Raw genomic sequence first — 14,763 nt, 5'->3', positions numbered from 1 at the left:
CTCCTTATCGGTCTGTCTTCTTGGGCAAAGTATGTATTATTCTATTGATGGGCTTCTGATGCTTTTGGTTTATTGGTACCTTTTATATGTGTTGTTTTCTATTGTTTGGTTTTAAGACTTCTTTGTATCTTTTAGACCCAAGGCTTTCATCCATTGGGTTTTTAGAAGCATTTTCTCCCCTGCTCTGATGTATCTTTTCATTTCTCTTTCCTTTCTCTGCCATCTCTCCTCTTTTGTCGCTCAGTCTCTTTTTCTGCCTTATTCTCGGCATGCTCTCCTCTCAACTCTTGCTCTCAGCTCTCTTCCGTTTCCCCCTCGTCTGCCTCTCCATTTTCTCTTCTGTCTCTGACTCACTGTGTAGCTCAAGCTGGTCTTGGCCTGACAATCCTCTTGCCTCCGCTTCTGAACTTTAGGGTTAGAGACATTGTGTCACTGCACCTGACCCGCATGAATCATCAGGTCATATTCTGGTGCCACTGAGTAACAGGGACAACAAGACTGGAAAGCAGCCAGCTCTGTGTTGGTCATGTGGCATGGGAGGCTGGGGCCCACGTGCAGGTCTCTCTCATAACATGGCCTCTGAAGAACTGGAGGTAGGGTATGAGGAAGCCGGCTAGTGTACATGAGCTTCAGGAATGGGGGCACCATGGTAACTACTGGCAGTGTGTGGCCAGAGGCAGGGCTGATTCAAGACGGGCACCTGCCCTCATCCCAGGTCCCCTGACTACTTCCAAATCATCTTCCCAGGGATCCGGTTCTGACACGGGTCTTAGTACCTCAAGTCTCACACACTTTCCTCTTCTTTACAGACACACTCTCTCCAGCTTCCAGCCCCTCCTCAGTCAGCTGCCCTGTGATCCCCGCCAGCACGGATGAGTCCCCTGGCGGTGCACTCAACATTGAGTGTCGGATATGTGGGGACAAGGCCTCAGGCTACCACTACGGAGTCCATGCGTGTGAAGGCTGCAAGGTACAGAGGCCCTGGGTGGAGGGGGAGGTAGCCACATGACTTTGCTCCTCTGCAAGATGCCCACCACTGAGACCTACAGAAAGGGCAGAGGACTGGCCTCAGTGGCAGGTTGGCTACTCTGGAGAATCTAGGGCAGGTTGCTTTGCTGTGATTTGTAAATATTCTAGAGGGATGCATCCTTCAAAACAAAACAAAAAAAAACAGGGAAACCAAACACAGTTGCTTTAAAAATGTCTCCTCCCATGACACAAAGTGTAGGCTCCGTACTTTACCTCGGGACCACCTCAGAAGCCAGCTGGAGCAGAGGTGACCATGCAGTGGGGTGTGTTTACCTACAGCCTCCTGACCTCTCCAGGGGCCAGCTAGGGCAGAGGTTACCATGCATTGAGCAAGGGGCTAGCCATCAGACGTGTCCTGCCCCTTGCTCGGAGTCCACAGTGACTGGCTCTCCTGCTATTGTAACTGACCCCCACTGGTCGCTTCTGGCACATACTCCCGTCCTTCTAGCCACCTGCACCCTCCTGAGTATCTCTCTTCTCTTAAGAGTCAACTTGACCTCCAGACAGTCATGACCCAAGCCCCACATACATGAAGCGAGCCCCCTTCTGCTGCATATACATTCTCAAGTTTGTCACTTCCATGAACGCCATATATGGAACTGAGAGACGCACATGTTTGCTTAAAAGCCACAGGCTCCCTTTCTAGTACCTTCCGGAAGTATCCAGGCTCTGAGGGAATACCACAGACATCATTCTTGAAGCCCTGTCATTTGTTTTCAGGTGGTCCTGGTGCATGGGAACAATAAGCCCAGATCTAGGGCCTGGTGGCCCCTGGCATTAACTGTCCTTTCTTCTCACCCTTCCTTGCCATTCCACACATCTTTCTTCCATTCTGCCTCAGATGCCTAGATGAAGAAGCTACTCCTTCCAATCCCCCATCCCAATAAAGGCCTGATCCCTTCTGCGTGGGCCATAAGAGTCCACCATGTCAGGCAAGTGGAGGGGGCACTCAAAAGCCAAGGATCAAAAGCTAAGATAAATGCCTTATCTTTATCTTATCTGAGTTTTCCTTCCATGTCCCTTTAAAAGCACGTCTTGTGGCAGGGCTTTCTGTCGAGGTCGTGTCCAATCGCTTTTGCTTAGTCTTGGCTTTTATGGGCTCATGCTGTTTTCTTCATGGGTGAAGCCCCAATGCTGCTATAAAGCAAGGGTGTTGCTTTCAAATAACTGGTTCCCTCTTGCTATAGTGTCTGCTCTTCGGGAGTTGGTATTGTGGCCCAAGAAACTACCATTCCCTCTTCCCTAGTCAGGTAGGGTCTTTCTAAGATCGCTTTGAATTCTGCCTTAGATCATTATTTTCCATCTTCAATGCAGTGAGACGCGCATTTTTTTATTTGCCCCAGTTTACATGACTAGAACTTTAACATGTAGTTTCTTCGGAAAGAGACAGTGAGGCTGGGTGTAGCTCAGCCGGTCGAGTAATTTCCTAGCATGCATGGAGCCCTGGGTTGGATCCCCAGCACCCCACAAAGCAAGGCATGATGGTGCTCAGCCAAGTGGTCTCAGCACTTGGGAGGTGGAAGCATAGAAGCAGGAAGACCAAGAGTTCAAGGACATCGTTGGCCACAGAGCAAGCTCTTAGCCAAGCTGGGCTACATGAGATCCTGTCTCAAAACAAACCAGTCAGTCAAATGCACAAGAAAAGCTGAGTGACACCAGTCTGGTGACTTACCCAGAACCCATGTTCTTTACGTCAATTTTGTGGCGATATCACAGGGCTTCTTTCGGCGAACTATTCGGCTAAAGCTGGTGTACGACAAATGTGACCGGAGCTGCAAGATTCAGAAAAAGAACAGGAATAAGTGCCAGTACTGCCGCTTCCACAAGTGCCTGTCCGTTGGAATGTCACACAATGGTAGGTAAGGCTGCTGGGCACACCATGTCAGCCCGTGACTCAGTTTATCCTCCTATATTTTCAGTGGGTGTGCTGTAACATGTAAATATTCCCAGCAGCTCGTATTTAGCAGAGCACTTGGAAATACTGTGGTAAGACTTTGCTGTCCACTTGGGGTGTGGGAATCACGAGCGGCACGATGTCACATCACTTCTGTTAAATGTAGGTTCATTCAAACATTGTGCCATGCTGTGAGTTTTGTTTTCTCAGCCATAATCTAATTTAGAACATGGTACCCAGTGAATGTAAATCAACCAACCAATCAATCAATTAATTAATTTTGAGTTGAGGGTTTTACTACCCATCCCTGGCTGGTATGGAAATCACTTTATAAACCAGGCAGGCCTTGAACTCACAGAGATACACCTGCCTCTGTCTCCAAGAAGTACTAAGAGCATGGACATAGTGGTACATGCCTGTAATCCCAGCACTCAGAAGGCTGAGGCAAGAAGAGTTTGGTAACTTCATGGCCAGCATGGGCTACATAGAAAGACCGTGTCTCAAAAAATACAAAATAGAGCTGGAGATATATCTCAACTGGTAGAGTGCTTTGGCACGCCTGAGGCACTGGGTTCCTAGCACCACGTAGACCTGGCCTGTAATCTGAGTACTTGAGGGGTGGAGGCAAGAGTCTCAGGAGTTCAAGGTCATCCTCCATTATATAGTTGGTTGGAGGCCAGGATGAGGCACTGCATGAGACCCGGGAGGGAGGGAGGGAGGGAGGGAGGGAGGGAGGGACAAAGGGAGTGTAGGAAGGAAAGAGATAGGCAGATGGATTATAAGTACATAGATATAGATATAGATAGTTGATTAATAGGCAGAAAGATGATTGATAGACAGGTGATGTATATAAATGGGCAGATGATTGGATTGATAACCAGATGATATAGATAGTACATAGGTGATAGTTTGCTTTAAGTCCCCTTCACTTTGGCGGATGGCCTACCTGAGGACAGTAAACTACCCCACTGATAGGCTCTGTGGTTGGCCTTTAGTCTGCCCCGTAGAAAGTTTGGTCATAATAAGGAATAGGTTTAGCTCGTCATGCCTGGTGTGGCCTCTGCCTTGGTCATCAATTTCTGCATCTCCGCTTGTCTCATCCCACCCCAACTCCAGCGATCCGTTTTGGGCGGATGCCAAGATCTGAGAAAGCAAAACTGAAAGCAGAAATTCTTACGTGTGAACATGATCTGGAAGATTCGGAGACTGCAGACCTCAGATCTCTGGCCAGGAGAATCCACGAGGCCTACCTGAAGAACTTCAACATGAACAAGGTCAAGGCCCGGGTCATCCTGGCAGGAAAGACCAGCAATAACCCGGTAGGTGCTCCTGCTGCCCTCAGAACCTTGGTGTATCCCTTGGTGATGTCAGCTGGGGTCACAGGGGATGTCTGAGAACATTGTCCGATGTTGGAAAATAGAATTTATCCCAAAGTCCAAGGAATGGCCATGGAAATACACGGCTTATTCTGAGGCACTAAGATGTAGCTTGACACCAACAGCTGCCTTCCTGCCTGGGCTCGCCTCAGCTCCTAGCAACCGAGACATTATAAAGGCTAAGTAATTGATACACCAAAAATAATCTAGTTAATTCCTTACCCAGTATCAGGGTGTTTCTTAAGTGTGTTTTAATCCCTATTTTAAGGCCAGAAATGAAACCTATTCCCTCCCGACTCGAATCACTCATTCTTCTGCTAAGCTAAACCTGCCTTCCTTGACACCTTCTTGCTTCTCTTTCTCTCTGATGGCTTGGGTCTTGGGGAGGGGCCTTTGTTGACCTCCTATGTCAGCTTGCCCCTGCATCTGCAGTTCCTGTAACAGTTGCCGGGCTCATGACCCACTGTTCCCACAGATGGATAAGCCTGTGTACACTGCAGAAGGGCGTCAAGAGCCATTTCCACAGAGGGGCCAGCCCTCACTTGGCACAGAAGGACTCTTGCCTGGTATGACAGGTTTAATTTGTGCTAATGAATAGCTTGGAGCCTTCCTCACTGGGAATTACAAGCAAGAATTTTTAGTCACAGGAAAACGGAGGATTTCACAAGCTATACACTTTAATCAACAAACCCCACCTCTCTTTTACTGAGTCTTCTAATACTTTGGTGAATTCTCCAGTGAGATGGGCTGAGACACCTTAGAAGGTTACAGCAAACTCCACACTGGGTGACCCCAGAGACCCTTTCCAATTAGAGCAGTGGTTCTCAACCTTCCTAATGCCGCGACCCCTTAATACAGTTCCTCACGTTGTGGTGACCCCCAACCATAAAATTATTTTGCTGCTACTTCATAACTGTAATTTTGCTGCTGTAATGAATCATAATGTAAATATCTGATACGCAGGATATCTGATATGCGACCCCGAAGGGGGTCCTGACCCAGAGGTTGAGAACCGTTGATTTAGAACCTTTTCTGGCTCACAGGGTAAAGTTTGCATTTCTATCATGATGACCCCAAACGAGGGAAATTAGAATTTCCATTGGAGACCTTCTATTTCTCCCTCAAACTCTGAGATTTATAGCCAACATAAGAGTTGGCTTTATTCATACCTAAGCACTCTGCTGGATAATCCCTACTGAGGTGCCTCTGCTTTCTTTACCAGATTCCACAAGGTTCTTAGGAGGGAGGGTCCCACTGTCCTCCGTCTTGAGGAAGTCAAGAGTCATGTGGAAATGAATGCCAGAGTAATGGTCCAGGGCTGGGAGCTGCCACATTACAAAGACAGGATGGGGGAGGGATTTGGGAGCTGGCTCAGACAAGTCAGTGTCTAAGGACCTGATTTTGGATCCCCAGCTCATACATAATAAGCCAGATGTGGTCATACATTTCTGTAATACCAGCACTGTGGAGGCAGAGACAGGAGGATGCTGGAGCTTTCTGGACAGCGGGCTTAGCTACATCAGCGAGCTCCAGGTTCAGTGAGTGACCTTGTCTCAAAAAATTAGAGACTGGCTGAGGAAGACAACCAATGCCCACCTTTGGCCACCACCTACACCTTCAGTGCACCAGTGCACCAAACAAACATGTACACACACACATCACACATTACATACATACATACACATACACACACATCACACATTACATACACACACATCACACATTATATACACACACACACATCACACATTGCATACATACATACACACACACATCACACATTACATACACACACATCACATACATACATACACACACATCACACATTACATACATACACACACACCACACACATCACACATTGCATACATACATACACACACATCACACATTACATACATACATACACACACATCACACATTACATACATACATACACACACACCACACACATTACACAACACATACATACATACACACACATCACATACACACACACCACACACATTACACATCACATGCATACATATACACACATCACACATTACATACATACACGCACACATCACACATTGCATACATACACACACACACCACACACATCACACATTACATACATACATACGCACACACACCACACACATTACACATCACATACATACACACATCACACATTACATACACACACACACATCACACATTGCATACATACACACACACCACACACATCACACATTACATACATACATACGCACACACACCACACACATTACACACACCACCAAATTAACGACCTATGGCAGCTAACTGCCTGCTTCAGCCACAAATCTCTGTGCAGGGACCAGCTTTAGAAGCGATATCCAGCTGCTTTTGACCCCTCTGTTGACCAGAGATACCTCCTACCTCCAGGTCTCACGTCATTTCAGAGGCTGGGCCTTCTTCTCTTCCTGCCCAGACTACTGGCCAGCTTCCCAGAACTTGCTGGTCCAGTGTGAGACCCCCATCTTTCCTCTTCCGTCTGTGCCCAGCCTGGGACATTTCCAGGTGGCAGAGTGCCCGCCACCAGCTTCGCTACCCTAGCACCTCTGCAGAACTCTGGTTTTGTTGCTGCAGTTGTATTGAGAGACTGTAGGCTGTGCATTTTACAAGATTTAAAAAATTTATTTTGCGTGTATGTGCAAGCATGTGTGTGTGTGGACATTTGTGTGTGTATGTGTGTGAGTGTGCCTGAATGTGCCTGAGTGTATGTCTGTGTACCACATGTCTGCAGAAGCCTGTGGAAGCCATTGGATTTCCTGGAACTGGAGTTACAGGTGGTTGTGAACCACTATGTGGGTGCTGTGAACTGAACCCCAGTCTTCAAGAGCAGTAAGTGCTCATCACCTCTGAGCCGTCTCTCCAACCCCATGTTTTATGATATTTCGAAGCTGGGAGTCCCTTCAGGGAGATTAGGCTGTAGCCCTGGTGTACTCAGTTTGACCTGTGTCCCATGGCACAAGGCTCAGTGACTGTCAGGTTCTAGGCTGGAATGACAGCCCCAGCAAGATCCCAGCAGAACATCAGTGCGGCCCAAAAACTGCGGTTCAGCTGGTAAGCAGTTTAAAGCGCATGGATGCGATGCATGTGAACTTGTGAGGTGGGGGGATGGGCGTTCATGCCAACAGTGCAGCACAGTCTTGCTGTCCTGCAGCCAACTAGGGCAGGCGCAGTCACAGACACCACACACCATACCAGGAGACAGCAATGCTTGTTCGATGGTATAGTCAAACAGTCCCTGGTTTGCTAAAAGTGGAGGTCAAGTCCCATTTTGTAAAAGACCCATCGGAAGAAGTGGCGGCTCAGGCCATCTGGAGCTGCTCGGGGCATGGGGACCTGGAGGCTGGATTCCGCTAAGGTCAGAAGGCAGCTGTGGGGGAAGGTGAGCTTTCCCGAGGGAAGGACTGAGGAGACAGATGAAACCATTGCTTTCTGTCTGGACCCTGGGTCTGATTTGAGCCCCCTGGAAGTGCAGACACAGGACCCAGAAAATGGCCAGGACCTCTGGTGATGGGGCTAAAACATTTCTTGGGATGTGTTCCTGTCTGATTTGAAAGGGGCAGAATTGGAAACATCTTAGATGTCTAGATGTTAGAGCCAGAGAGATAGTTTAGCAGCTTATAACTGCCTGTATCCCCCAATTAGAGAGCATCTGCTAGCCTCTTCCAGCCTACTTGGGCACCTGCATGCATATGGATCTCTCTCTCTCTCTCTCTCTCTCTCTCTCTCTCTCTCTCCCTCTCTCTCTCTCTCCCTCCCTCCCTCCCTCTCTCTCTCTCTCTCTCTCTCTCTCTCTCTCTCTCTCTCATGCATGCGCACACACACATACACTAAACTCTAAATTCATAATTAAATAAATCTTAAAAAATAAAGTCTAGTCACAATATTGACCTGTCCTCTGGGCATCACCGTCTAGCTCTGGCTGGTGTGGAACTTACTCTTTAGACCAGAATAGCCTTGAATTCACCGAGACCTTTTCACCTCCCTAGTGCTGTGATTTAGGGCCGGTGCTGTTGTGCCTAGCTTTTTTATGTGAGAGACAATGTCTCACTAGCCCAGGCTGCTTTTAAACTCACGGGACCCTTGTATCTGAGCCTTCTGAGCACTAGAATAATAGGCATGTGCCTCCATGCCCAACCGACTTGGAATTTTTAAAGTGATTGTGTTTTTAATCATGTGTAGATGAGTGTGTGTATGTGTGTGTGTGTGTCTGTGTGTGCACAAGCACGAGCACGTGCTCACATGCACATGAATGGAGGTGCCCACAGAGGCCAGAAGAGAGCACTAGAGATAGAGTTTCAGACATTGTCAGCTTCCCAATGTGGTTCTGGGAACTGAATGCAGGTTCTCTGCACAAACAGTGCTTCCTTTTTAACTGCTGAGAATTCTTAATTGTCTTTTAGCAAGGGCCCACCTGTTTATTTTGCCTCACCCTGTGAGCTGTTTGTGTAGCTGAGGCTGCAATAGTCCTTGGAGATGCCCTTCAATAATCATCCAGCCCCCTGGAAGGCACCACTCACCACAGCCCCCTTCTGGAAGAGCCCAGTGTACATTTGGCATGTCAAAGTCTCCAGGAGGTCCCAGCCCTACTCACTGTGTTTCTCTAAATCTTGACTATGTATTTGCTTGCTTCCCACTTTTCTTTCTGCTGAGTGCATGTTAGGAAAAGACAGTGTTCAGAATGAAGGTGACGCTGCTGTCCCGATCAGTGTTCTCTTGCTGGGAAGAATCTCCATGACCAGGGCAGCTCTTACAAAGGAAAGCATTTAACTCTAGTCCCAGGGGGCCTGAGCTGCTTCTCTACCTGCAAGAGCACTGCACACACATGGTGAAACGATGTACATAAGGCAACAATACCCATACACATAAATGATTTTCAAAAGTTACTCAGACATTCTATAGGCTAAACCCAGAGCCAAGCAGCCAGGTATCTTACTTACAGATTCTTGCTCAAGACCCTTTTTTTAAAAGAAAGAAAGAAAGAAAGAAGAGGAAGAAGAGAAAGAAGAAAGAGAAAGAAAGAGAGAGAAAGAAAGAAAGTTGGTCTTATTTATTTATTTTATCTGAGTGTGCCATCTGCATGTACTCCTTAATCCCAGAAGAGGGCAGCAGATCTCACTTCAGATGGTTGTGAGTCACTTGCAGTCACTGGGAATTGAACTCAGGACCTCTGTAAGACCAGCCAGTGCTCTTAACCGCTGAGCCATCTCTCCAGCTCCCCCCCCCCTTTTTTTTAAGATACCACAGCATCACAGAGAATCACACATACATCCTCTCTAAACTCAACTCACTCTGGTGTCTTATAACACTGATGGAGAGTGAATTCTGGAAATGACCATTATGCTGAAAGTGTCTGGGCAATAATGACAAGAGGAAAATGTCTCAGGGCCAAGAGTTCTCTCTGTGGTAGAGAAGCCTTCCCAGCACAAACAATCTCCATAATTACAAATACTCATTCAGTATGGACATTGAATTTTAATTATTAAGAGTTATATTAAATTTAGTCTGTGTATATGGAGGCATGTATGCAGAGGTCAGAGGACAATCCACAGAGTCAGTCTTCATCTATTGTGTGGGTCCCAGGGATCAAACTCAAGTCTTCAGGCTTGGAAACACATACTTTCACCCACCATGCTATCTCACCTACCCTAAAAACGTGGACCTACTGTATTTCTGTAGTCCCTTAAATCAGACTTTCACTGTTGGTCTTTTGGGAAGCATAACTGTCTCCAGATTAACCACAAGAAGGTGGTTATCAGACCTGTTTTAAGACTCTTAGAGAAACTTTTTTTTTTGCCTGCCTAGATCTGACTTGAGATACTCAGTGGCTTGCCTCTGAGTTTTGCCCATAGAATGTCCGTGAGTCATTTTTTATTAAGCGTATGGGTATTTTTTGCCTGCATGTATATCTTTGCACCACGTGTGTGCCATGCCCTTGGAGGTAGAAGGAAGGTTCCAATCCCCTGGGACTAGAGTTACAGTGGTAGATATACATCACCACATGGGTGCTTGGTGGAACCAGATACTCCGGAAGGCAGGCGTGCACTTAACCTCTGAGCCACCTCTCCAGCCCCACAATGAGTCATGTTTAATGCATCTCCTTTTGTTAATATAGAATCAGATTTTTTAGTCCAGTGCTGTATTGCCAGTTCAGGCTCTGCCTAAACACCTCAGAGACAATTGCTTCTTCTCCACACATCCTCCTGCCTCTGTACCAGGCACATCCCGGGTGTCTTGACTATGCCTCTATTCTGTGGCTCATGAAGATGCTCTTAACAGCCCAGCATAGGGGCAGGGGACTAGGCTCTTCCTAGGCAGCTGGAATGCTTCTGCTCTACAGTTAGATACACTGGATTGAAGCAGTACTAGCCACCTCATTAGTGACCTGTGCTCACTCAGTATAGACATTACCTGTGTGTGCACACATGCGCGCACATGTGTGCTATAGATGGTCCCTTGATGCTGTCACTCCTGCTTGGCAAATATGAGTTCTGGCCAGTAGTAGGGTAAATGCTGGCTCTTCTCTGTGTCCCTGACATTTAATCTGTCTGGGTACAGTGACTGCAAACAGCTGTTTGTCCCAGCGACAAGTGATTTTTTTAAACAGTTTATGTTTTTAAATTGCACACATTTATGGGATATAGTTTGAAAATCAGATGTAAATACAAAATGTGTGCCGATAAGATCAGAGCAGTGTGTCCACCTCCTTAAATAGTTATCATGTGTCCAGAAAGTCTAAAGTCCCTGTAAACTCCTTATGAAAAATGCAATATACCTGGAGTCAATGGCATTACCAGACCCCTCTCTCTCCCATCTCCCTTCTCTCCAGAGTCTCTTCCCTACTCTCTGTTCCTGTGAGGCCAGCATTTTTAGCACCCACATGAGCGACAATACATGGTATATGTGTCCTTTGGTTTCCTCCATTTGGTACAAATACCAGGATGTCTTTTTTATGGCTGAATGATATTCTATTGGCATAGTCATTCATCTGTCAATGGCCATTCTTGTTGCTTCCACATTTGTCTCTGGGGAATAGTGTGGCAGTAGCCACAAAGATCCAGCATCTCATAGCCTGCCTGTTTCCTCTGATCACTTTATTTATTGCTTGCCCAGTTACTGTGACAGGATACATAGCGAACATAAGTTGGTGTTGGGCTGATGATAACTCTGGTCCATCGTGATAGGGAGGGCATGATGGAGCATGAGACATCTGGGCACATCGTGGCCACAGCCAGATCAGGGACAACAGGTGCTGACTCTCTAGCCTAGGGAATGGTGTCACCCACATTCAGGGAGGCTCTTCCACCTCAGTTAAACCTCTGGATATAAATGTCCTTACAGTTTGTCTCACCACCAATCTGACGATCCAGAGTAACTGTCACCTGCTTACATAGTAGTGACAAAGCTGGATGGTTCACTAGACTTTATAAAGAGGCAGGACCTGCAGGTGTGGATGCCATGGTGACCTGCAGGTGTGGATGCCATGGTGGATCTGCAGGTGTGGGTGGTAATGGTGAATCTGCAGGTGTGGACGCCATAGTGGCCTGCAGGTGTGGACACCATGGTGACCTGCAGGTGTGGACGCCATGGTGACCTGCAGGTGTGGATGCCATGGTGACCTGCAGGTGTGTGTGTGTTATGGTGAACCTGCAGGTGCAGACACCGTGGTGGACCAGCAGGTGTGGATGCCATTGTGCCGTAGCACAGAGGGAGTCAGCCTGGGATTTGGCCCTTGTTCCAGGATAGCCCACTGATGCAAGGCCCGTGTCTTCTGCACTGGGAGGTGGTACTGCTCCCACTCTACAGAGCTGAACAAGGCCTGTTTGTTTATTTCTACACAAAGCCAGTCATGTTTAGCATATTTTTATATGCCTGCATATATGTCTGCTCCCCTCCTTCCTGCCTGGTGCTACATAGGTCAGCATTAGATTCTCTGGAACTGGAGTTAGGAACGGTTGTGTGCTGGAAATCAAACCAACATCCTCTGCAATGGCCGCTGAGTTATCTCTCTGGCCCATGACAACTGTTACCTTACTGACTTATTTGTTAGTTTTCTACGAAGTCTTTGATTGTCTGACTTTGAAGCTGCCCAATTACAGGTCTGCACTACACATGTATTTTGAATCAGCCCAGCACCAAGCCTGGAGATTTAGACACAGTAGCTTCCCATTAGTTTGTTGATGTTTAAGGGGACTGCATAGTTTGTCATAGGGTAGCCACTTGATTGACATTGGCACCTTCCTTTGTAGCCTTTCGTCATACATGACATGGAGACCTTGTGCATGGCTGAGAAGACGCTTGTGGCCAAGATGGTGGCCAATGGCATCCAAAACAAGGAGGCAGAAGTGCGGATCTTCCACTGCTGCCAGTGCATGTCCGTGGAGACCGTCACCGAGCTCACCGAATTCGCCAAGGCCATCCCAGGCTTTGCAAACTTGGACCTGAATGACCAAGTAACCTTGTTAAAGTACGGTGTGTATGAAGCCATCTTCACAATGCTGTCCTCCCTGATGAACAAAGACGGGATGCTGATCGCGTATGGCAATGGCTTTATCACGCGGGAGTTCCTGAAGAACCTGAGGAAACCATTCTGTGACATCATGGAACCCAAGTTTGACTTTGCCATGAAGTTCAACGCCCTAGAACTGGACGACAGTGACATTTCCCTTTTCGTGGCTGCTATAATTTGCTGCGGAGGTAAGTTGATATGCCACTGTTAAGTACTTACAGGCTATCCCTCTGGAGGAACTCAACGGTTGTAGATACGGTGCCAGCCTAGGCTCTGATACGGTGAAGTGGGCACTGCCAGGGTGGGGTGGTGTCTGAGCCCGAGTTACTGCCAAGTAGAATTGAGAATATATCTACTATATGTCGTGGTTGCGTTATTATAGTATTTATTAATGCATATTGGCATGTTATATGCCTAAACTAAATATATGCTCCACGGATAATACAATTATATCAAATATAAGTGTCTTAGATACACATACTATACGGTGATAATTTGTACTATTGATATTATAATTATTGTATTAAATAATAGTCTGGAAAATACAGTGCAGGGGTAAGGTACCGTGCTGTTAATACTGATGTTAATTCATGCTAACCAGAAGCAGCTGCAAGGTCTGCTTTGCCAGAAGGAACAATCCCAGGGAAGGAAGAGCTGGGCCTCACTGGGGAAGCTGGTCCTGTGGTCCCTGATATTTGGCTCAGCACTGTGCTTCTTTAAATAGCCTTGTCTCTGGTCTAGGAAGGTCATCCACCTACTGTAAGCCCAGCTGACCTTGCCTGGCCTTGGCATAGAGCTCCGGGTGACAGTTCTTCCCAACTGCCAGAAGCCATCCTGCCCTTCACAGTCACTGTCTGGTGGGTGACTAGTTGGATTGAAGGCGTGTCATTACTCTCGTAAAGCACGAAATCACCACAGATCTGTAGCGTTTGTCGGGTCCTTTGTGCGATTGCGTGTGGATGGGGGAGGGCAGCAAGGCCATGCAGAGTTATACATACACGGCCTTTCATGGCTGCTGTCCTGCACCCACCCTGTGGCTATGGGAACTGCTCCATATGGAAAATAGTAAACTTGCCATGGTGAAGTTAAAACTATAAAGAGTGAGTGGGTCATTCTACCATTGGAAAACATAGCCAAGGGGTTGGGAAGATGGCTCAGTCAATAAAGTGCTTGCCACACAAGCATGAGGACCTGGGTTTGAACCCAGAACCCACATTTTAAAAAAAGCTGGGTGTGTGGGCGTGCTCTTGTAATCCCAGTGCTGCGGAGGCAGGGACACCTAGATCCTTGGGGCTGGCTGCACAGCCAGGTTAGCCTGCTTGGTGAAGAGCTGCAGGCCAGTGAGGACCTTATCTCAAAAAAAACAACAAGCGATTTCATCAATACATACGTACACAAAATACAAATACGTACGTACACAAAGACCTTGGTTATTTATATTTATTTTACTTCTAAACCAATGAAGGTTAAAACTCACATCAGGGGCAGGAGAGATGGCTCATCGGTTACCAGTATGTGCTATTCTTGCAGAGAACTCGAGTTCAGTTCCCAGAATTCATGTCAGTCAGACAGCTCACAGTAGCCTATCACTCCAGCTCCAGGGGATCCGATGCCCACTTCGGGTCTTCAGAGAGCTGTACTCATGGGCGTCCCCCACCCTCCCAACACACACACACACACATAATTAAAATAAGTATATAAAAATAAACCCACTTTAAAAAAAAACAAGATAAATTTGTGAAAGGATACATTTTAAATTTCAACCAGATTATCAAACTAAAATTGTATATACTCTACATTTTGATTACCAGGATATCTGCTTTGCTTTTAAATACTAAGATTAAATTTCTGAACTTTCTGTAAAGGAAAAACTGATACAAATGATATAATAATTGATAATATGATTTAGAGATGTCACT

At 46.8% G+C, this 14,763-nt stretch overlaps 1 protein-coding gene across 3 annotated transcripts in view; it reads left to right on the top strand.

Annotated features, from left to right (window-relative positions):
* The window catches only part of Ppara (peroxisome proliferator activated receptor alpha), a 66,504-nt gene that overhangs the window by 48,825 nt on the left and 2,916 nt on the right, over window positions 1-14,763 (top strand). For 2 of the 3 annotated variants that reach the window (XM_041671920.1, XM_041671919.1), the window contains exons 4-7: window positions 810-970; window positions 2,746-2,884; window positions 4,040-4,242; window positions 12,585-13,032. In XM_041671920.1, the coding sequence (XP_041527854.1) occupies window positions 810-970; window positions 2,746-2,884; window positions 4,040-4,242; window positions 12,585-13,032 (951 nt within the window). Of the gene's footprint in view, window positions 1-809; window positions 971-2,745; window positions 2,885-4,039; window positions 4,243-12,584; window positions 13,033-13,585; window positions 13,744-14,763 lie in introns of those variants that run through there. The other variant, XM_041671921.1, reaches the window with a different exon arrangement.

The sequence above is a fragment of the Microtus oregoni genome, unplaced genomic scaffold (assembly GCF_018167655.1).
Source record: "Microtus oregoni isolate MIOR12 unplaced genomic scaffold, Mior012 000022F_ref0000154, whole genome shotgun sequence".
In the NCBI taxonomy this organism is placed as follows: domain Eukaryota; kingdom Metazoa; phylum Chordata; class Mammalia; order Rodentia; family Cricetidae; genus Microtus; species Microtus oregoni.
This window is presented reverse-complemented; position numbering and strand designations above follow the sequence as displayed.